At 54.7% G+C, this 22,656-nt stretch overlaps 1 protein-coding gene across 1 annotated transcript in view; it reads left to right on the top strand.

Annotated features, from left to right (window-relative positions):
• The window catches only part of LOC130155549 (collagen alpha-1(I) chain-like), a 90,636-nt gene that overhangs the window by 49,463 nt on the left and 18,517 nt on the right, over positions 1-22,656 (top strand). Inside the window, exons 7-27 of the mRNA XM_056352936.1 lie at positions 2,293-2,554; positions 2,639-3,048; positions 6,438-6,482; positions 7,359-7,478; positions 11,683-11,721; positions 11,849-11,902; positions 12,783-12,836; positions 15,207-15,314; positions 16,029-16,082; positions 17,161-17,214; positions 17,341-17,385; positions 17,690-17,743; positions 18,498-18,542; positions 18,928-18,981; positions 19,068-19,112; positions 19,468-19,521; positions 19,940-19,984; positions 20,247-20,300; positions 21,067-21,111; positions 21,804-21,857; positions 22,265-22,372. Of these exons, the coding sequence (XP_056208911.1) occupies positions 2,293-2,554; positions 2,639-3,048; positions 6,438-6,482; positions 7,359-7,478; positions 11,683-11,721; positions 11,849-11,902; positions 12,783-12,836; positions 15,207-15,314; positions 16,029-16,082; positions 17,161-17,214; positions 17,341-17,385; positions 17,690-17,743; positions 18,498-18,542; positions 18,928-18,981; positions 19,068-19,112; positions 19,468-19,521; positions 19,940-19,984; positions 20,247-20,300; positions 21,067-21,111; positions 21,804-21,857; positions 22,265-22,372 (1,803 nt within the window). The remainder of the gene's footprint in view (positions 1-2,292; positions 2,555-2,638; positions 3,049-6,437; positions 6,483-7,358; positions 7,479-11,682; positions 11,722-11,848; positions 11,903-12,782; positions 12,837-15,206; positions 15,315-16,028; positions 16,083-17,160; positions 17,215-17,340; positions 17,386-17,689; positions 17,744-18,497; positions 18,543-18,927; positions 18,982-19,067; positions 19,113-19,467; positions 19,522-19,939; positions 19,985-20,246; positions 20,301-21,066; positions 21,112-21,803; positions 21,858-22,264; positions 22,373-22,656) is intronic.

The following is a 22,656-nucleotide window of genomic DNA, read 5'->3' on the forward strand; positions in this document are numbered from 1 at the left end:
GGTTTTCCCAGCCTGCAAGGCAGGACCATAGGTCCCTGTTAGAGGTCTCTGGAGAAAGAGGAGCTGGCTAGTCACCTCTGGTCTTTGCTTTCCCACTTGCTATCTCTCTTTCCTTTGCTTTCTGTCTTTTCTTGCCTCATCCTGACCTTTCTCAACCATTCCTCCTTGGCACTGGGTTGCCACTTGCCTACTTAGCACCTACTATAGACACCGTTCTTTAGTATAGACTGCTGGGTGAAGGTGTCCAGGGGTTGTGTCCTTGGCTGGCATCAGCAGTAGTTATTGGCACTGCTCACTTTTTAGGAGGATACTGATTTGCCCTTGTTAGAACTTCTTGTGGGGAAAGACTCTGTCTGGGGTGGATTTTGGAGGGGGAAAACAGTTGTCAAAATACTTCATTTTGATATTTAAACAAAAAAAAGTCAACATATTTTTTTCTGTCTTGAAATGAGGTTTAGTTTATAAAATTGCTTGTGCATGAAAGCTTGACATCAAAGTAAATTATAACAAATTCTATATAACAAACAAAGCCAGGACCGCCCAAAAAAGTTTTTGTCAACTGAGAGCAAAGCATTTTGACTGTTTTAAAAAGAAACTCTTCAAACCTGACATTTGAAAATTGAAAAATGAAGATGTTTGCTTTTCCTCCCCACTTGGAATGGGAAGAGGTTGGAAATCTCCAGCCTGATGGCATGGCATCCAGCAGCAGAGCAAAGGCTTCAGCAGCTCCTGCTGACTTTGGAGCTCCTCTGCCTCCCAGAACCCTCCAGAAGTGGGGTTGACCAGAGCCACCTCCCCCGACCCACTGGTACCATTGGATCCTCACTTGCAGAATCATCACTTCTGGCAGTGGAATTGTTGGGTTTCCTACTTGTTGTTCATGCAGCTCCACGTTAGTGCTGCCAGGCAGGCATACACCTTGGGTCTGTGGTGCAGAGCAGAATTAGAGCCAAGTAATGGGTTCAATCAACAGAAGATAGGATGGGAAGGATGATGGGAAGGATGCTCCTTACCTCCTTGTACCTCTCTGCTCCCCTTCTACAGCCCCGCAAGACAAGCATGGGCCTGCATCTCCCTCTAGTGACTTCTTGCAGACTATCTCTTCATCAGCTGCATGGCACCAGCCCCAAGGAGCCACCAGCCAGGGCTGAGCTCTCACCCAGCTCTTCTTGGTGCCATGGGCCAGGTTGTCTGTGCCCTGTGGAGCTCAGTGGAGCGCGGAGCAAGCTCTGAGCTAGGGGTGGTGGGCATGGAAGTGCTGCCAGCTGGTCCAGGAGAGGCGAAGGTCCTTCATACCCACCAGCCAACCCAGCCCTGGGTCTCTGTCTGTGTGGCTCGGTGTGCAAGCCCAGTCTAAGACACTTACACTGGTGTGTAATGTAAAGCTGATGTGTGTTTTAAATGCAGGTAACTCTAGAATTTAACTCCTTTTCTACATTCAGTGCTTTTGCCTTGAGCGTAGATGTTTCTAGCAACATGGCAGTTCTCCTCCACCCATGGGTGGTGCCTAGGCTCCGCTGGTGGTTGTAGGGCTGAAAGAGGCATCGTGACCTGCACCATCCTGAGGGAGCTGTTTAACACGGTAGCTGAAGACAGAATGAATTCCTGGCAAGCCACTGCCTTAAATTAATTTGCCACAAGCAGCCAGGAGGCTCCTCCACCTGGGCTGGTGCCTGCCTTCCCTTCCCAACCCTCGGAGCTTTGCCAGCAGCACTATTGCAGCTGCTGGATTGGGAAGATGTGTGGTGGGGGCTGCGAGCTCCCCTCTGACCTGCCCGTACCATTGCCCCGAGACCACCAGGAGCCTCGAAATAAGGCAGAAGCAGCAAAATCAAAGGCTGAAGGGGCAGGCTGATCCCCCATGTAACTCTATACATTTGCTTTAATTGTTTTAGTAATTGCTCTCAAGCTTGGGTTTCTGTCGTTAGGCTGTGGGCTCTTCTCTCGGTGCCTCTCCAGCACAGAAAATTGCGTGGGGGGCTCAGTGCGGTGGGACTGTGAGAAGGAGGTTCATGTTAGCGTGACCCACGCCAACAACTGGCTCGTGTCCCTTGTCGAGCACCAGTTTTATTTTGTAGTGGCTGAACTGACCTGCCTGTTGCTGACGAGCTGCCCTGGAGCTCAGGGGCTCCTGCCTGGGACTTGCAAGCCATGAGCTGCTTCATCCCCCACAGCAGCGTTCATGCATGTGGGAAATTAAGAAGCACGAGTGTGTTGAACAGGGAAGGGGGCGTGGGTGTGAGGAAGGAAGTGAAAACTTCAAATTTCATTTTTTCCTTTCTTCCTTTTCAGGACTCCAGACTCACCAATTCAGATCTGAGCCTGGGGCCACCTTGGACGTGGGACAACACCCAGGAGACCCTCAACCTCCAACCCGATGGGAGCTCCCTGACATCGCTCTCTGCTACCGAGATGCCATCTGCTGAGGAGGAGGAGGGGAGCCTTTCTATTGAGGATGAAGACTTTGAGCTGTTGAACTCCACCTATAATAAAATCACTGGCCCTGGCAGGCCAGGGCTCAGCAGGAGCAGCCCGTGGGTCGCTGGTAGCTCTGGTGAGTTCATAGTCATAGTTACCTCTGGTTTTCCTGCACAACATTGTGACGCCTGGGTATCTGATGGTGCTTTTGTCCACCCAGGACCCTCCATCAAAACACACAGAGCAGCCAAGAAGGAGCGTGCCTCCGACCCCCGGGAGGAGAACGTCACCACAGAGAAGCTGACGGGTGATGCGGGCAGCCGCCGACGGCTGTCACACGGCAAACCCGGCGATGCCATCGCTGACCTGGACGTGCCTGCCACCTTCGCCAAGGTCTCCCCATCGGTGCATCAGGCAGCTGCCCCCAAAGGAAATGTTCCCAGAGGTCCCCTGGGGACGGGGTCAGCGGTGGGTGTCCTGGAGCATCCTCCAGTAGCAGCCAGCCCTGCTGTCCCAGGGCTCAGGAATGGTGCTGCCCGCTCAGGGCACCCCATCTCACCGGTGACACGCAGGCAGCAGGGTCATGCGAAGCCGGGACCACCGGGGCTGCCAGGACCACCGGGGCTGCCGGTGAGTGGTGGAGGTGATGGCTGTGGGAGGGGAGTGATGGGTGGTGGGTGCATCTTCCCCTCCAGAGTGGGTGGTGGGTGCAGGCTGCTGAGCTGCAGTGCCAGCAGCTTCCCATGGGAAACTGGGGGGGAAACTCTTCTCTGTGCAGGCAGCATGGGGCTGTGCACCAGCCTGGCCCTGTGAGAAGAACCAGAGAAGGTTTTTTGATGTGCCTGAAGAAACTCTACTGGCAACTGAAGAGGAGATGATGATTCCCTTATCCCCCCTGCCCTAGAGATGGTCTCAAGTCATTTCACCACATTGTTAGTTTTCACTTCACCAGGCCCTGCCCAGAGGCAGGCTGAGGGGCTCAGTGAGGCCAAGCCATCTCCTCCAGCCCCTGTCCCCACATCAAACCCCACGTGTCAGCACATAGTCCCCACCGGCATCTCTGTCTTTTGCTTCTCTACCACTGTGACACCCCAGAATTTGTGCTGGTACTAAGCAGAGCATTGAATTTGTCTTGAAATAAGTTTTGAAGTTTTGATATTTTTCAGATTATTCATCCATCACAGTGAAGTCACCAGTTTTCACTGAGAAGCAGCAGAATATTTTTTTTTCCTATGTTTATTTTCTTCCAACAACATGATTTCCCTTATTTGGTTACATTTTTTAATTCCTCTAGAAAATTGCATTTGATTTACCCAGTGCCACATAGTGACTGACCATGGGCACCTTCTCACCCACCCTGGGCATCTGCCCACACAAAAGCCATCTGGGATGCCCTGAGCTCGGGGCTGCCCTGGGGGATTCATCCGGATGCTGCAGGGCAGGTCTCCACACGTGGCTGGTTTTATGGCTGTTCAGGGGACTTGGCACTAAATTTGTCACGGATGAGCCAGGCTTCATAGGATAACTGTTAAATTTAGGACTGCTAGCTTCCCCCTCGAGCCATCTCCTTGCTGCTGCAGCTATTGCCTGCAAAAATAGAAGAAAATGGCAAAAGGAACAGATGCTGAAGGATGAAAAAAATCCCAGAAGTGCAGGAAACGTCACGGCATTTGACAGCCCTGCTGCCAGCCGGCAGAAGGGGAGGCAGCACGAGGAGGGGACCCAGCCAGGAGGGAACTGCTTTTCCCTCCTGTAAAAAGCATTGAGATGGGGTTTTCTTGGTTGTGAGCATCCTGGGTGGAAACACAGGTACAAGGAGCTCCATTGGGGCATTAGCAGTTTGAGATGCTGGCACAAGCAGGTGTGGGCTTGAAGCTCTGCCATGGCATGTGCCGTGCATGGTTAGAGCTATTATTGGAGCTAAAATTATGTCCTGAGCATGTCAGCCTTTCCTGATGTTTCGTTACTGCTCCCCAGGGCTGAGGACAAGTGGGGTCTGCCCTTGCTGCTGGTCCCCGAAGGTTCTCCTGCCTCCTTGGGTCTCCATCCCACCAAGCCCCTTCAGCCGCCCTGAGTCATGGGGGGTCCCAGGCACATAGAGGCTGTTTTGGGGCTGCTGCCCAGCCCTGAATTCATACCCACACGCCTCACTGCTGCCATGCCCCATGCTCGTGGTGATGCTGGCAAAGGTGCGATGGATGTTTTGGGTGTTTAAATGTATCCTGTGGAAGGGAAACCAAAGAATTGGTGTCCTTGCCTTGGAAAACTTCATTAAAAGGGGTTTTCCTTTGGGAATGGGTTTTTGCTGTACCTCTGGTTTTGGTGGGAGTGATGTGTGGCTCACCCTTTCACTGCATCATCTCGGGCAGCCTTGCACCCGGGACCTGGGCACAAGGCAGGGTGGGTGTCTGAAGGTGACATCTCTCATTATTCTTGGAGGAAAGCTTTGGGAATAATGGGGGGTTAGCATCAACTTTTTCACTTGTGGGTTTTTTCTTCTCCTCTTTCAGTGGCAGTTGATTAGGGAAATTGGTGGGGCACAGACCTCCAGCCCTGCACCCCACCAGGCTCCTCTCCTTCAGTGCAAGTTCATGTATGTCGTTTGCCACCCTCAGAGATTTTTATGCCTTTGCAAACACTTTGAGTAGCTGTTCCAGTCAGGAGGTTTGGATGGAAGTGTTTATTTATAATCCTGCCGAATCCTGATAATGCTCTAATGCTGTTCAGGGCATTTCTGGGCTGCAGACCCCACAGACTGCATGCCCTCAGTTCCCATACCAGTCACCATCCACTGTAAAGTCATTGGAGATCAACTGGGGAAAAAAACAACACGTTGTGAGAAATTAAAAGTGTTTCTTTAAAACCTGCTGATTTTTATGATCTTGCTAATCCTCCTTGCAGGGGTTTCATTGTGTTGCCAGTATTCAAAAGCTCCTTGGCTTTCATAGACAGTGTTTCATGGGGGTTCCCAGCTGTCACTATGTCCCCATAGGCTTTTCTTTTTTTTTTTTTTTTTTCCCCCTCAAACTTAGCACTAGCTGTTTAGCAGCAGAGATGTGGTTTCTATTTGTAGGCTTAAATTGAATCCTGCTGGAGGCATCTGGTATCAGGGATGACGTGAGTTTGGCCTCTTTACCCATCCCAACTTACCATTACCCATCCCATCGGCACAAGGCAGCGAGGTCGGGGCTTGCCTCGGTGGTCACAGGAATGCTGCTGTGTCTGTGCTTGGGTTGTGTTAATTCAGGGTGGATTCCCAGGCTCGCTACCAGGCTTGGATAAGGCTGTTTGCAAGCTCAGAACAAAAACGACAGCAGTAACTGGAGCCACCAGAGCCGCAGCTCTGCAGCAGACACACAGGTAGATGCTGTGCTGCAGCCCAGCACGTTATCAGTCTCTGCTGACATCTTCCAGGGAGATTTCTTTCATCACGAAAAGCCAGGATCTCCCATCTGACTTGGTTTCTGTCTGGACAGATGCTTCAGTAAGCCCTGAAGTGGGGTCACCGCTTGGCCAAAATGCGCTCTTTTGACTAGAGATGGGCTAGATCAGATCTCACACAAGTTAGAAGCCACAGATGTTTGCATCCTTGTCCAAACTACTGTTTGAGTATGTGGACATCATCCAACTTTATGGGATTTTTCCCTAACACTGTCTTTCCTCACCAGGTGTCAGGAAATGTGCTCCTGCTCCCCGGCCATATCATCTGGGGCATTTCTGTGATGGATGCTGCAGGATTACACTGTGCAGCTGCCTGAGCAGAGCTGCTTTCTGATGCCAGGGCAGGAGACTGGGAAGGGAGCAGCATAAAATAGGTTGCACTTTCCACCCGCTGGTCTTTGGGGTGTTTCTTTGAGGCTCGGTGCTGCTGGGTTGCTCTGAATCAGCCGTTTCAGTTCCTGCTTCCCTGGAGCTCGGGTGGCCCTGGCCATGGCACTGGTCACCCAGCCACCGTGGGATCTCCTCTGGTTGTGGGGTCCCCCTTTGGGGTGACACAGTGCTCCTTCTTTGCCTTTCAGGGCTGTCCTGGGAGACGTGGACTGGTGGGACCCAAAGGAGACAAAGTGAGTATCCGGGAAAACACAGGAAGGTGCAGGATGGGGTGTAGGGTCCAGGGCAAATCCCACAGGTGGTTTGGGTTGGTTTGGCTGTTTTTCACCAGGAGGGCAGTGTGAGCTTATGAAGTAGCAGCCTGGTGGCCCTTTGTGTGCATTTGGAAGAGGAAAGAACTTTTTTTACTGGGTATTTGAAGCCCAGACTGAGGACTAAGCTGTCCAGACAAGCTGCTCTCCTTCCTCTGAGCCACTTCCTGACTCTGCAGAGGCAGCAGAGCAGAGACAAAGCAGCTTTAGCTCAGGTCACCTGGAGGAGGGATGCTGGCATGTCCCGAAGTTCAGCCCCATGCTATATCCACCAGCTCATCTTGGAGGGACATCTGTCCTCCAGCACCATGTTGGTCAGACCCTCGGCTGCCCTTCCTGCTCCAGGAACCCGGCACACAGCAGCGCGCACGGTGCAGCTTGGTCTCCTGCAGCACACGGCATTGCCTTGGAGATGCTCTGGATTAAGTGCAGTGCCTCAGTTTCCCCATCAGTAAAACAGTGATAGTGCTCCCAACCACTTTTGCACAGCAGTTTCCATTTTTCCCAAGCTGTAGAGGGTCAGTCTCATTGCCCCATGAATCATGCCACTTCTGTGTGCTTTAGCTTCAATTCCTGTGGCATTTAGATGGGTCTGGGCACAGGCACGTGTGTGCGAAGCTCATTCCTTTTGCTTTCCATCTTGTCATGGTTATTTAGATGTTAAGAGCTGGTTTGAACCCAGGAACGTGCCTAGACCCAGCCTCCACCCAGAGTCTGACTTGAGTCCGAGCCCATGTCCAGCCTGTGTTGACTGTTAAGCCCCCGGCTGGTTTTAAGGAGCTGCCCTTGTCTTTCCAGGGGTACCCTGGAGCCATGGGTCGAACGGGCCCCCCCGGTGACCCGGGCCCTGTGGGCATCCCCGGTGTCCCCACCATCGTCCTCTGGAGGAACTCCAGGGAGGACTGGCAGATGTTCACGGTGAGTTACAGCCACAGCAGGCTTGGACTTCCCCGTCGGCTCCTGGGCAGGCATGCCTCTGCTGGGATGTGAGCTGGGAGGGAGGGTTTGCCATGGTTTGAAATCCCGGATATGCAGGGTGGGAAGACAGAGATGGGGTGGGCAGGTGGGGGCAGAGGGAGGATGCCAAGGCTGCAGCTCGCTGGGGGTGGCTCTGCGGGCAGCTGTGCTTGGTGAAACGGGATCAGCATGTGCCCTATTTACAGCTGTGCTCACACAGCTCTCGCTTTCCCCTGTGACCGACTGGGAGATCTTGGGTCCCTGTGGTCCACGCACATCCATGACAACCCTAGGTTGGTTCATGGCCTACCGCTGTAGGACAGGGGCCAAAGAAGGTCCAAGCCATGCAGAAGGCAGCCCCTCTCCTGCTCTGCATTACCAGTTACGAAGCATTGCTCCTGTTTTCCACCATATTCCAGTTTCCTGCTGTGCCCCAGCTGTGTGCCGTGGCTTTGGCTCACAGGGTTTGTGCCTGTCAAGCTTCTTGCCAAGACGAGGTATTTTTTTGCCTGAGCTCTGCTGCTGGGGGGGAGCACAGAAGCAGGGATGGGACCTGTGGGGAGGCAGGAGTGCTTCAGCTGCTGCATAGCTGGCTGCAAAACCCCACACACTGCAGAAGCGATCACTGCAGCCACCCAGCCAGCCCCGTCTGGGTTTCCCAGCTGCCTACAGCTAAGCAGCTGCTGTGGTTAATCTCAAACTCCCTCTCAAGCCTTGCCTGAGGCAGGCAGGGCAAGAGCTGAAGGCACTGGCTTTCTAACTGCCTTAGGCACTTCACCAGCCTGGGGCTCCCTGGAGTGGGATCACTCTCTGCATTGTGCATCTGTAACATCCCTTGACTTATCTTCAACTCATCGATTTGTGAAGTGTGATGGCACCCTCCACTCCAGGACAAATGCCTTTGGTGCTGGCAAGACCATACAGCGAGGAGGACCTCTGCTCTGCAGCACAGCATGTCCTGAGAAAGGGATGATGCTGGCTGGAGGTATGAGGTGGGGAGTGGCCCCGTGCTGGTCTGGCTCCGAGCCTGGACTGACTGACCAGAAGTCCTTGGGCCAGACCTGCCCCTTGCTGTTTTGTGTTGGCTTAGATCAAAGCATCGGCAGATAAATACCTTCCTTAGAGAGCAGATTCCCCCTGGGAAGGGCAGGAAAGCTGATCATTGGGCGATACCTTGGTTGACCTGGAGGACCTCCATGTTCTCCTGTCCTCCTGCTGCTCTAGAGCAGGTGCTGTGCTGTTATCGATGCTCACAAGACCCATTGCAGGCACACAGTGTGGGAAGAGAGTAAACGGGGAGAGAGGAGAGCAAGCTGCAAGTGATGGCTGGAAGAAGCTGGCAGTGCCAGAGAGCATCTCCTCCATGCCTGCGCCAGGGCAGTCACCTTACTCCCAGAGCATTTGGGGTGGACACCTGCAGAATCGATTCCTGTTGTCAGAGCGTGATTACAGCACTTTGCAGGGCTGCTGATGCTCTTTGCTCCGCACACTCAGTCAGAATTGCATTTTTTTTTCCCCCTGCCTGCGTTTGGAAAGGGATCTCGGGCTTTGTTCTTCTGCAGGCAGAAGTGCTCATGCCTACGGATGTTGCTGCAGACTGTGATTCCTCTGGTGCACCATTCCTTTGGTGCTTAGGTGCTGGGAGTGCTGGAGGGAGCAGACACTCGTCTGGGTTTGGGAAGCTGAAGCTGGAGGGCTGCCGGGGCCCTGGCCGCAGGCTCCCGGCGGGTTGTGTGCTGGCACTTGGCCCGGTGCTTTTGGCAAAGTGCCGATCTCGAGGGGAAGGCAGTGTCTGGCAGGGATGACGTGGGGCACCCAAAAGCCTTTCTGGGCTATTGTGTCTGTGGCCATATGACCCCCGCAGCGCCGGTGGCGGCGTTTTGCTCAGCAGCAGGAAACAGGAGTGCAAAGCTGTGGGCTGGGATTTGCTAATCTTTGTTGAGATAGCACAGGGGTGAAAAGCTGGGTTCTGTGGGGATGGGGGGGGGGGGTGCTGTCTGCTTCTGCCGTCCCCTGTAACTTACTGGGGGGCTGGAGAAATGTTGTGGCTTGGGACAGTGCTGCTTTTGCCAACTGAATGCTTGTGATTTGGGGGCTGCAGGGGTTGACATTCTGGGCATTTGGGGTTTGTTGTTGGCTCAGCCTTTGGAAATGCAAGTCAGAGGGGCTGCTTCTCAGGCTGGGGGATGTAATGCGGTATGATGGACCAGGAAAGCAAGGGGCGTCCCAGAGCAGTTATGGCTGTTGGGATGCTCAGTAACCTGTCCTGCTCCTTCCTGGTAAAAGAAGCCTTTGCCATTCATGGAAACTGAGCAAAACCAGCTTCAGGCCACCGCGGTTCCAACCCAAGCCCCTGTCATGCGTTTATGTTTACAACAGGTTGACAGGCCTTGGGTTTGCCAAGAAGTTGTCTCAGTGTAGCTCGACGGGCAGGAGCTGTTGCAGTCTTGTTCTAGCAGTGCTGACTTCAGTAGTGGTGGAGTCCCAGAAGCTGGGGAATGAGGTGGGAGAACTGGAGCTCCCATAGTTATTAGGGAGCTTAATTTACAGTACTAGAGTCCTTTATCTCTCCCAGTATCTTTAAAAGCAAGAGGTCAGGCTGGGAAATGAGGGCTGGTAACCTTAAAGCAAAATAAAATAGTGCTTCATGCAAAAAAGAAGCAACCTTTAGGTATGTCCTGCTACTGAACAGTCAGCAGCGATGCAGTTCTATGGCTGTGTGGCTTTGTGGCCGTGGGGAGGGTGGGCACAGGGTGGGCTGGGGAGGGTGGCTGAGACCATGCTGCAGAGCATGACCTGCTCCTCGAGGAGCTGTTGGAAGGGTTTTCTCTGCCCTACTCTCGGGCTGGAGTTTTACAGGAGGATGTATCCATACAGCAGTCACTCCCCGTCCTCCATCCCCTCTATCTGCGTATGATCCCGCTGCCCGTCACACTGCTCCCTGCTGACCAGAGCTGCAGCGAGCAAAGTACCGACTATTTCCTGCTGAAATTGCAGAAGGCAATTAATTTCTCTCCCCTCTCCTTGGCATCTGGTGCTCTGAAATATGAGTTCATGTCTCCTGTGGGATTTTTTTTTCCCCCCTTTTTAAAAGGCTGGAATATTTTTTTTTTAAGCCTAATGAAACAATATCCTGTCCCAAGTGAATCTGAGTTCACTGATTCCCGAGACAAGCAAAAGCTTTGGCCATGCTCCAACCACCTAAAAAAGTTTTTCTGAGCATCTTTTGAGGGAAATGAGAACTGGCTGGACAAGAGGACTGTGGCCTGGCCCTGGAAGGCTGGCAAGGATTGCTCCCGTTCACTCACGGTAATCAATTCGGGATCAACTTGAAAGGAACCAAGATGCCTGGTGCAGCATTAGAGCTAGTTAAATGCATCCATCCATCATCTGCCCCCGAGAGCCCCGCTCATTATTAGAAATATTTCCATATGTTGAAAGGTCTGTGTTTATTTTCGTTAATGAGTTCCTTGGCTTTTTCCCTTCTCTTCTCTCTGGTATCGGAGGATGGATCTTTGGGGGGGCGGACAGGAGGGGGTTTCCTGGCGCCCCTGAGGCTGAAGCTGGGGAGCACGTGGAAATCTTGCCCCTCCAGCTGCTTAGGACTGGGGTGATGGACAAGGGGGGCTTTTCTTAGCCTTTGATGCAAGCCAGGATTTGGAGGAGCTCTCTGGACCATATGTCTGGGCTCACCGTGGGAAGGAGGAGGGAGGAGCAGGAGCAAAGGTGGGTTTTGCCTCCTGAGTGTCTGTGGTTTGTGGTGCATGGGAGGGCAGGAGGATGGCTGGTAGCTGGAGATACCTGACGGTACCTGCACTCACCAATAACATGTTTCTGACCTCTCCACATGCAAAACATTTTTGGTGTCCCAAGGCTGCAAGATCATCCACAGGGAAGCTGAATTTCAACAAACTTCAGAAGAAGTGGACTCTGTCTTAGTTTGCTAATGAGGCCAATAGTTCCTTATCTCCTACACATTGTCCTTAGATTAAGCCTTCTCCTGTGACATGCACAGAAGTAATATAAAAAAAAGTGGATTAGAGGATTGGTTCATTGCTGTCTTCCCAAACAACAGGAAAAAAGTGTTGAAGACAGCAAAAAGGGATTTGGGATTGGGTTTTGGGGTTTTTTTGACATATTGCTTTTTCTCCCATTCTCCTTTCAGCAATCATCATTTTACCAGCTTCTGCATGCAGGCTGGCCGGTGAGTATAGCTGTTAAGTAACTTTTTCTGGTTTGTTTTTCCCTCGGCTTGGTCAGCTGCATTTTTCTTCTCTCCAAGCACTCTGTCAATGAGATCTGTTTTACAAGTGTTTCTCTTTTTCATTTAGAGAAAACCTGGAGCCCCTGGCCCCCCCGGACATCCAGGGAAAACAGGAGCACCTGTAAGTAAGAAAAGCCCTGGTGTCCCCACCGTGGCTGGGTGCTGCTTGGCCCCACTGCCACCCTGGCTGGCCCGGGGCACCCTGCAGGGTCAATGGCCTCAATCACTTGCACAGTCCTGAGCTGCCCCAAAAAGTATCTGCTGCCCGGTGGCTTCTGGCATGCTGTAATTAAGGGCTTTGGGATTAGGTTTCAAAGAAGCCTAATGGTTTGCTTGTCTGCTTTCCACCGAAACCCAGATGATGTTTGATATCTAACTCCCCGGGTTTTGTTGGCAGACGCAGCCCCTGCCCCTCTGTCTCTGCCAGCTGAACGGTGCTGCCTTGTCTTCCCCAGGGCATCGGGTTCCTGCCCCCCTGTTTGGATAGGGACCATGTGGATCCCTCCCAGAGGCACAAAAGCAAGCCAGAGACCAGCTGATGCAGTACTTGAATGGGGCCAAGCCCCATGCTGGTGGGTGTGCAGCCCCGTGCCCATGCAACCCTCAGGATTGCTGGGTGATGCTTGCCCACCCCGGCATCTGGCCTCTGCAATAAGGGCAGTGCCATGAGGCAAAAAAACCAAAGGCAAAACTCCCTGTCCTGACCTCCTGTAGGGCGCCAAAGCAATGGGGAGTGGGGCACCAAAGCTGTGGGGAATGGGATCTGTTGCTGCCTCCAAGCCTACCCTGGCCACGGACCCCATGATGGTGGGCAGGGTGGTGGGTGCGCTGAGGGATGCGAATCTTCCCACTCTGCCCTTCCCAAGGCTGCCTCTGCATTGCTTGTTGTCCTCCCCGTGGCAGCCTCTGCAGGGCTCCAGCTGTCCTTGGCATGGAGCAGGACCAGGGGGAGGGCGGAGGGGGGGGATGTGTTTTTTGACTCAGTCCCTTTTTACACACAGGGACCCTGTGGAGATCCAGGGGAGCCTGGTGAGAAAGGCCAGCGGGGATATGCGGTAAGTGGGGGTGCTGGCTGGGGCGGGGGGGGGGAGCTTGGCTGCAGGGCAAGCCCAGTTTGGAGAGGCTGAGCGTGCCCTCGGGGCTGTCCTGGGGACCCTCGGAGACCCTGCCCCTCTTGGATCAAACCCGGGAGCACTGGGTGAGGGAGAACTGTAACAGCCAGGTGTGCTGCTGGTTTGGGAATGGTGCAAGGAAATGTGTGCCTGGTTTGAAAGCTCATGGGAGGTGATGTCCCCTCCCCCTGGGGACCTTGCTGTGGCTGGCAGGGGTGGCTCTGCACAGCAGACTCATTCCCCTGACTGAGTCAGTGCTGTAGCTCCTCTTGCCCTGTGCTTGCAGCACCCTGCTCCAGCAGGTACATGGTCTCAATGGCTGCTCAGCACAGTCCCGTTGGGTGCTGGACTCTGCTGTGTGTTACCTGATGCCCTCCCAAGCCGGTGGACACAGGTTGGCACAGTTGTCCCAAAAGTATTCTGTCCTTTTGTCACCTGCTGAAAACCACCCACCTCCTTCCCCGTGGCTCTGGCTGAAGGGATGTGCCAGTACCTGGCCACCTCCCCCAGGACTGACCGAGTGAGCCCATGGGGTTTGGATGCCCTGTGGGTAAAAGGAAAGGCAAGCAGATGTCCCAGTCTCCCAGCATCGCTGGAGCTTTCCAAAAAGCTTATGATAGAAGTTAGAGTCAATATCTTGGGCAAGAAAGGGAGCTACACCACCAGGCGCTGCGTGTCTGCTCTCCTTTGTGTATCCTGCCACCCTGTCACCCCTGGCCCCACTCTTATGCAGCAGGGGTGCACCCCAGGGATAGTATTTTACCAGCTGCTAACATCTGGAAGACATCACTGACTGTGTTAAGCCGGTTGAGTGTAAACACTGGAGTCTGTCAGTATAGCTTAACGAAAAAGTGCCGAAGTTATTCTCCATCTTCACATAAACAGGATCTGTGAGGAGAGTCAGAAGTTCGGGGTGGGGATCAGCACAGAAACGGAAAGGAGTAAATTTTTTCCACCCATCACAGTCCATCTGCAAGCCTGATGTCTTCAGTTCAGGGGGCTGTGTCACAGCCACAGCCCTGTCCCCAGCTCCTTGCTCTCCTGCTCTTGCTTTGGCATCTACCAAAGGCTTTGTGTGGCAGGTTTCCAACAGGGAAACTCAACTCTGCTTTGGACTCGGCTCTTGACCAGTCTGGGGTGGTTTTTGTTAACGTTCATGTTTCTACTAGATGTTGGCCCAAGAGGTCTTTGATGCCTGTTCAGGCTCCAGCAGGTCTCCGCTCCCTGCTCTCACTGCCTGGGGCAGGCTGATTGTATGACACCAGGGGTGAGGAAGAGGAGGAGGCATTTCATCCACCTGCACCAGCCCCAAGCACCATTGGGTTGGGTTGGGTTGGGTTTGCCCACGATCTGTTTCGTATTTGGCCTGTCTCCTTGGGCTCGCCTGCCACAGTCACAGCCCAAGGTGCATCGCAGCCCAGGTCTCTTTCTTGCAAAATTGCAAATAACAATAAATATTCCCCAGAGCAGGGACTAGGAGTGGAATGGGGCAAAAAAGCTGGCTTTGGGGCTGGGTCCCCCAAGCATACATGACCACTAATGAGCATGGGGGATGCATGTGGGTGGCTGTGCGAGGCTGAAGCCCTTGGGGGAGGGAGATGGAAAAACAAACCTCCCCAAAACAAGCTTTTATATTTTCACAACCAGATTCTTCACTTGAGAAGGAACTGAGGCAGCTGCATGTTTCTGCCCTTCCTTCAAACTCTGACTTTGCAAACTAGAGCAAAGTTCAGTTTTTGGACTTGACCAAATGTTCCAAAATTTTTGAGAAATCAAAAGTCAAAGTGAGTTGAAGGGAAATGTCCTCTCTTTGTTCCAGACTGCGCTTTATCTTACCTTAATTCAGAATAGTCCATGAGCTAAGGGATAAAAAAGCTGCCTGTAAGCTTTAGCTGGTGATGCCCAGTCCAGAGGATCTGCTCAGGCTCTTGCATATGGGAAGGCATCAGAAATGGCTTTGAGCATAAGCCCCAGAGCAAGAAGCAGATGCAAAGGGTTTTCGCTTGCCCTTCTCTTAATGTATTGCTGCTTCTTTGCCTTCTACTTTCTTTCTTTCTTGCTGTATGGCTGCTGGTTGTGACTCTCCCACGGTTTCAGTCGGAGAGCCTGGGCAGACCCACATGCCCAATGTTTACAGGGCCTGGATCCATGGAGGTTCTCTCCCTGCCAGCCTCCCCGTCTCCTTGTGAGGTATTTGGTGTTCAGCAGGTATTGCTGCAAAAGCAGGAGGCAAGGAGAGCTCAGCATTTCATTTATTGGTTTCGTAATGATGTGGATTTTTTAATTTTCTATGCTTGGCTTTTTTCTACCCAGGGTGAACCCGGGCTCCAGGGCTTGCCAGGACGTGTGGGTTACCCCGGCTCAGATGGCTTCCCTGGCCTGGATGGCAAACCTGGGCCGTGGGGGCTGCCAGGCGAGCAGGTGAGCTGCAGGCAGGGCCATGGCATGGCTGGTGTCGAGGGGAATGTGCATCCCCAAGCCCTGGGCAGGAGACAAGAGGCTCCTAATGCTGCTGCTCTTTATGTTCCCTTGCCTCCTTCAACTGAAATATTCCTCCTAAGCCTACAAACCCAGGCAGTCCTGGATTAATGCCTCAAGTTTCATGCTTCCCCCCTAAAAAAGCTGTAGAACGTCACGTGTGTCTGTTGAGGTGCACCTGGGATAGCCTGAGCGCTGCAAATCCTGCACTGTGGGTGGCCTGAGCATGAGGGCTGGGCTGCTCATCTGCATCTGAGCCTCCCAGTTGCTTTTACAGGAGAAAATAACTGGGAGAGGGGAAGAAAGAGATGAAACCAATTATGGACTGCCTGGATAGAGTTCAAGACATGAAACTGGTCACTTGGTGGTGTGACAGTTCTTGCCCTTTTCCAGACCCCTGGCAGCAATCCCTGGGGAGCACGGACAATGCACCTGGGCTTGGAAGCTTTCTCAGGGGGGCTATTGGAGGATGGTATCAGGGGCTGGACCACACTGAGAGGTTTGGGGGTCCCAGCAGCCCCCTGGGAGTGTGCACCAGGGTGGCCGTGGGCAGGAGGCAGCACAGTGGGGAGGGGGGAGTGGGTCTGGAGCTGGACATGGGTGGGAGGCACAGGGCAGCCCCTCAATGCCTGCTTGGCTCCTTTTCCCTCTCCCCAGGGACTGCAGGGCTTCCAGGGTGACCGGGGACTGGCTGGCGAGAAGGGAGAAGAGGTAAGGTGGCTCTCACTTGCTCAGCACTCAGTGCTGTGGGCACACCTCGGTGCCAGCCCCAGTCTCAGTCCACTTAATGCCAAGCAATAAGAGCTTTCCAGTACTGGTTCCACTGGTACTGCACCAGCAGCGCCTGGTACCCGCATCCCCCCGGGCCTGCAGCCACGTGTGCCAGCGTGATGTGATGTTATGGGGTGGGATGCCCTATTGCCACGCTCCAGCCGTGTGGGGTCTGGCTGGCAGCTGCCCTCACCGCTGCGCCCGCTGTGCAAGCCCCCAGGCAGCGGGGGCTGCTGGTGCACGTCGCTGCGGTTCCTCTCCAGGCTGCTCCCAGGGTTTGTCAGCCACGATATAAAATGTTCATAAAAAAGCAAGTGCTTTTTTCCCCCTTTTCCACCACCCAGTCTTTTTAAGGCAAGTGTTAGCTAAAAGTTTTGGAGCTGCCCAGGAGATTTTGGGTTCCTTTGAGGTCTGATCATAGTGGGGTGTTTGAAACCTAGTTTCTTCTTTTTTGAAACAGCAGCCCCACACAGTTTATCATATAGCTTTTCTGGCCTGGACTTTGTACCCTCTGTGCCTGTGAGCATCCTCCAAGCATCCAGACAGAGAATCTCTTGCCCCTGGGCTCAACCTCTGTGCACTTGAGCACCCAGCAGCTGCAGACACGTGAGGCTTTGCACCGCTCGCATGGGCCCGTGAAGCTTTTCTTCTTCTTCCCCACGGCCACTGTGCACAGCTCAGGGCACCATGGTGTCCTCCAAGGCACAGGCGATGCCACCCAGCGTGGCGCTGCTATGGAGAGCCCTGTCCCAGCCCTGTGGGTGCTGGAGCACACCTCCGTGTCACCATTGGGTGCAACACTAGCTTGGGGCACGGGAGGGGAGCAGCCACAGTGGGGTGGCACTGTGCTAGGGACAAGCAAGCAGCCAGGCTTTTCTTCTGGGGCTGCCTCATTTAGCAGAAGCTTGAGGGTCCCCATCCCCCAGTACCACACCAGCAGCCCTTTGGGGCACAGCAGCCACATTTGAACTCCTGGTGGTCCAGCTGGGGTTCATACATCCTTGTTGTTCCATTTCAGGGTTTCTTAGGTGACCCTGGACCAGCTGGGGAGAAAGGAGAGAAGGGAGCCAAGGTGAGGGTGTCTGTCCTTGCTTTTCACAGCCCTGCCTGGGTTGGGCAGGGGGTTGCTCCTTCCCTGACATGGCCCCCCAGCCCCAGGTCTCTACTCCATCGCTCAGGCTGCTCTTGGCTTTTCCAGGGCGTGAAGGGAGAAAATGGTCTGCCAGGTCCTGCAGGGCTTCATGTGAGTTAATGGAAAAGCTGATGGGGGGTGGGGGGGTGGGGGGGGGGTTGGTGTCGTTCCCTGCCACACAGGGATTGCTCCTTCCCTCCATCTCCTTTCCTGGGCCAGCACCTTTGCTTCTCAGTGATGGTCCCAAGCTCCATCCCTGGCTCCAGGCCACATTCTGGCTTTGAGCAAAGCCCTCATGGTCTCTGTGTTTTCACTGACCTTCCTGCAAGGGATGGGACAAAGGCAGCTGCCACCTTGGGGTGAGAACCTCGGGGTGGGCACCTTGCTGACACCCTGCTCCCGGCTTCTTTCCCAGGGGATGTCAGGTCTGAAGGGTGCGATGGGGTTCCAAGGCCCCATGGGGCTGGAGGTGAGTGGTTTTGCTTTCTCTGTGTCACCAGCCATCCCCAAAGAGGTGCAGGAGCCTGCTGCACCCCACTGGAAAGATGGGTCCAAGGAGGAAGGACTCGGGCTCTGTGGGTCACTGGCACTGCTTTGTGGTTCGCTCTTACAAAATCCTTGAGTTTTGTTGTTTGGTTTTTTGTTTTCCTGAGACCTGGATGTAATTACATCTGTATCTTTGTCCTGGAGGTGGCTCTTATTAATGGGATTATTGCCCCAGAGCAACCAGGCACCTTGTCCCTCTGCGTGTTGGGGGCAGGAGCCTCCCCTTGCCTCCAGCCTCTCCCACATGGCTGTTGGCATCCCAGCTCATTCTCCTGGCTGGTGATGAAGAAAAATGAGCTTTTGTGGATCACGTTGCATTGTGGTTTATTTTAGGTGACCACCTTCAGCTGAGATGAATCCCAGGCTGACAGCACCTGGGTTTTTCCATGCTGCACTCAGCCCACTGATAGCTTAACTGTTGCCACATCTTTGGGAGGCATCCCAGCCTGGGAAGGGTTTGCAGAGGCTTTAAAAGGCAAACAGAGGTGGTGAATGGAAGCACCTTGCAACTTGAAGGGAGTGGGGGAGCCAGGGGCTGGCCAGGTTGCTGTTCGAAGGGGCACCAAGTAGCTGATGCTTGAGACAAAGAAAAGGGAGAATTTGGGGTGTGAAGATTAAAACGAGAGAACCAAAGCAAAACAAGCTAGAAAAACTGCATTCTTTCACTCCTGGTCCAGGGAGAAGGTGGCTCGGTGGGTCCCCCAGGCCCTGCTGGCCCCATGGTAAGTCACAGCTTTTCGGTTCAAACGGCTGCTGGAACGCAGGTGGTGGCTGGGCTGGGGGAGCTGCTGCTGCCCAGCCCGCAGGAGCAGGGCAGGGCCACCATGGGCAGGCTGGGATGTGCCACGATGTCCTGCCCAGATTCATCCCTTGTGCTGATTTACCCCTGAAAAGGATGCATCTGGTTAAAATGCAGCCTCCTGGGGGGAGGGAGGGTGGATTGCAGAAGGTCAAATGGTGTTAAAACTCACACATGCTAGTAAAGCCCCCCCAGTACCCCCCACGAGCCTGTGGCTGCTGCCATGGGAAATGCTGTGGGGAGCCCTGTTCCGCCTCCTCCTGCATGGTGCAGGCGGCTGCAGGGCTGAGCATCCTCTTGTGCTGCAGGGAGAGCCAGGCCAGCCGGGATCCGTCGGGTGCCGAGGCGTCAATGGCTCTCAGGTGGGTCTGCCCTGGCTGCCTCCCTTTGCTATTTGGGATTTTCTGGCCACTGTGCTCACCCCGTCCTTTCCCTGCTTTCTCCCCAGGGAGAAATGGGCCCTCCTGGCTCGCCTGGCCCCCGGGGCCCCAAGGTACTTGCACCAAGGGATGAGCAAACCGCACGGTGCAGCGGTGTCCTGGGGGACAGCTGCTAGGGGTGCTGGGATGGGAGAGTGTCCCAAGCATCACCTAGCCCAGAGGGGTCTCCTCCAGCTGGGCTGCATTCTCAACCCACCCCAAAGTCTGCAAAGAGGCTGAGACAGGGGTGGGAATCCGTTCTGTACTCCGTGCAGTGGTGGGGGGGTCCCCTCACACCAGCCCGCTGGGAGCCCTGGAGCTCCTCAGCAGCACTGTATTTCCCAAGAGAGGTTTTGCACCACAGGCTTTGCACAATGCTTACAGGGGTTTGATTCTAACAGCAGCATCTTGTCCCCTCCTGCTTTGCAGGGACCGCAGGGCTTGCAGGGGAGACGCGGCCCCCCTGGCCCCAGGGGCGTGCAGGTAAGTGGATGCTGTCCTGGCTTGGAGCCTACCATGTCTCCAAGGTGTGGGTCCCCCCGCCATGTGCTTGCTGAGCAAAGAAAGAGCTACTGGGACTTGTCCCCCATGTCCTTTGCAAGTGGGCATGAAGTCCTTGACCCTGTGGGTCTCTGTGGCTACCTGGGAGCTGGTAGGAATGGGTGGGTGGGAAGAGCTGTGTCTTGTGGGCAGGCTGCTGGCAGCGGGACAGGCAGACAGGAGGTGGGGGGCAAAGGGAAGGGTGAGCTGGTGGGGACATGGTCCATGGGGTGTGACAGGCAGCTGCTGAGGGGCTGGGCAGGGTTCCTATGGGCTGGGGTCTCATCCGCAGAGCAGCACAATAAGCAGCATCCTTCTTCTGCCAAACCTCCGACCTCCCACCACCTTTGCTTTTCCCCAGGGTCCAGCTGGGATGGAGGGATCAGCTGGTCCCAAAGGAGACACAGTAAGAGCTTCTCGCTGGCTTTCTTTGACCTTGGTTGGGATGAAGTGAGGGCTTGAGGGCTTTCCCTTGAGGGACCGGGGGGTGAGGGGTGGGGTGGGGGGGTGTAGGTGTCCCTGCCCCTGCTTTTGGATGGCAGCGCTTGCAGCAGACCCCACAAATGAAGCCTGGAGGTCGCCAGCAGCCCTGGGGAGGGGATGTGACATGGTGGGGCTGGGCGCTCTGCCCAGCGCCGCACGAGCTGATGCCAGCACCCCTCTTGCAGGGTGCAGACGGTGTCCCCGGGCTGAGGGGACAGCTGGGACAGGAGGGCCCTGGGGTAAGTCCATGGGCGCGGGTGGCTGGATGTGGGGTGCTCTCATCCTCCCCCTTTAAGCCCCCCAAAGCAATGTGGGGGAATGCCCTCTCCCTCATGCCACCCCCAGCTTCCCATGGTGTTTGTGGCTTAAGAGCTGGTGGGGATGCCTGCCACATCCCTATGACCACACTCCTCATTTCCAAAGCTCCTCCGCCTCTGCTGCTTGCAGGGACCTTGCTTTTAATTTTTTTTCCCCTATGGATTTATCAGCAGTGATGCCCCAGCCCTGCCTGTCCCTTCCCTGGTGCGCAGTTAAGTGCACCCCTTTTCCCAAGAGGTTTGGGTGCTGAGCCGTCCTTTCCAAAGGGTTAGGGTGCTGGGGCAGCCTGGCCTTCCTGCTGCCTGACCCACAGCGTCCCAGCTGAGCACAGCCCTTGGTGCATTTGCTGCTTGTGTGCTGAAACTGGTGCTTGCAGAGGGGATGAGGGATGCAGGGTGGGATGTGTGTGGTGCATTTTGGAGGCTGACAAGGACCATCAGCTGAGGGCTGGTGCGTGGGTGGGGGCAGCCCTGGGTGGGCTTATGCATCCCCTGGTCCCTGCTGGGAAGCAAATTCCACCGTGGCATCTCATCATCATCAACTCTGCAGAGATAAATTGGTGTCTCCCATTTATCAGCATCTTCCCATCCCTGTAGTGTGGGAGGGTTGTCAGCCTCCATGAGTGCATTTGATACTTTCCTTTGTGGTTTTTTTTTTTTTACTTGCATTTTGTGTCTCTCTCTGAAGGGGTTTATTGGCCTGCCAGGCTCAAAAGGCACCCAAGGAGAGCGGGTGAGTGATGGCACCCATGCCATCCCTGCTTGGGAAGCAGGAGAGCTGTGTTAGAACAGCCCAAAGCACCATCTTCATGGTCTTTGCCTGTGTTTGAACTTGACGTTTGAATAGGTGGAAGCTGGAGTTGTTTGGGATGGCAAAGCTGCACTTGGGCTTGTCTTGCTGTAATAAGAGGAGCTTTCAGACACAACATGTGTCCTAAGATACTGTCTGCTTTGGGGAGGCACAAGAGGAGTGCTTTAGTGCTTTAGTCTGTGCTGGGGAACACAGTACTGAGGACAAGGTGCTAGTCATCATTGTCCTGATACCAGGATGGTGCAGCTGGGATGCCACCACCGGGTGCTGCAGGTGTCCTACCTGCCAGGGAGCTGGGGCTAGGATTGGCACAGGGTGCGGGGGCCACTGACCATTTGCTGGTGAATGAACCCAGAAGCTCTGGAGCACCACACACACACACGCACACACCGCCCCCCCCCCCCCCCCCCCCCCCCACCCGAGGAACAGATCCAGCATGTAACCTGCCCCCGGTTGCAAAAGGCCCATCAGGAGGAAAGCCCTGATCTAAATTGGGCAGAACTCACTTTCTTTGATGCCAAAATGGGATCAAAGCATGCTTTGGTTGTTTGGTTGCAAGAAGTGGCAATAACATGGTTTTCTGAGTGTACCCTCCACCTCTGCTCCTTTTGCAGGGCTGTCGAGGTCCAGGTGGAGCCAAGGGAGACCTGGGAGCCAAAGGAGACAGGGTACCACGTACCCAGGCTTGGGGGGGATTCTTGAAGTTGCTTCTTCTTCTGTTCTTCAAATGTGCTATTTTCCAGCTGGTGGGTGGGTTGGTGTGGATGTCCAGGGACCCAGGGGCATTTGCTTTCAGGGACCGTGGTCCTGCCCCTGATCCATCCTTCCCTGCTCCATCTTGCTTTGGCTGTTTAAAAATGTTATATTGCCCCACTGCTGGTGCCCCAGGGATGCTCTTGGAGGAGGGTTGTGGGATGTTCACCCAGAGTGGCCCCATGGCAAAGGCTGGCTGTGCAGAGAGCTGGGGCAACAAGCGATGGGGGGATTCCTGTCTGCGGGTGGGGGAGCCCCAGGCGTGGGCTGTGGCTCCTGTTTGGGAGCCCTGCAGTGATGTGCTGTGTCTTGTTCCTCCAAGGGTCCACGTGGAGCGCAAGGAGCAAAAGGGCCCCCAGGGATTCGGGGCCAGGCTGGCTTGCAGGGCTTTCCCGGCCCACGGGGAGCAGTGGGGCCCCGGGGACCAGATGTAAGTGCCATGGCTGCTCCAGGGTGCCACGTGGTGGGATACATGGGTGCCCAGTGCTGTGCCATGAGGTGGGTGGTAGGGGGAAGGGACAGCGCTGAGGGATGCAGGCAGTGTGGGCAGTGCTGCCTTGCCCCAGCCGTGCCCAGGGTGAGCATTCCTACCTGCTCCCGAGCCGGGCAGTGGCCAGCATGCCGCTGTGCCTGGCCAAGAGCCACGCGTTGCCGTGCTGCTGGTGCAGGCACTGCAGGTTTGCAGGATCCCTCTCTCCCGCTGCCTAAACCCAG

This window comes from Falco biarmicus, chromosome 9 (genome assembly GCF_023638135.1).
Source record: "Falco biarmicus isolate bFalBia1 chromosome 9, bFalBia1.pri, whole genome shotgun sequence".
In the NCBI taxonomy this organism is placed as follows: domain Eukaryota; kingdom Metazoa; phylum Chordata; class Aves; order Falconiformes; family Falconidae; genus Falco; species Falco biarmicus.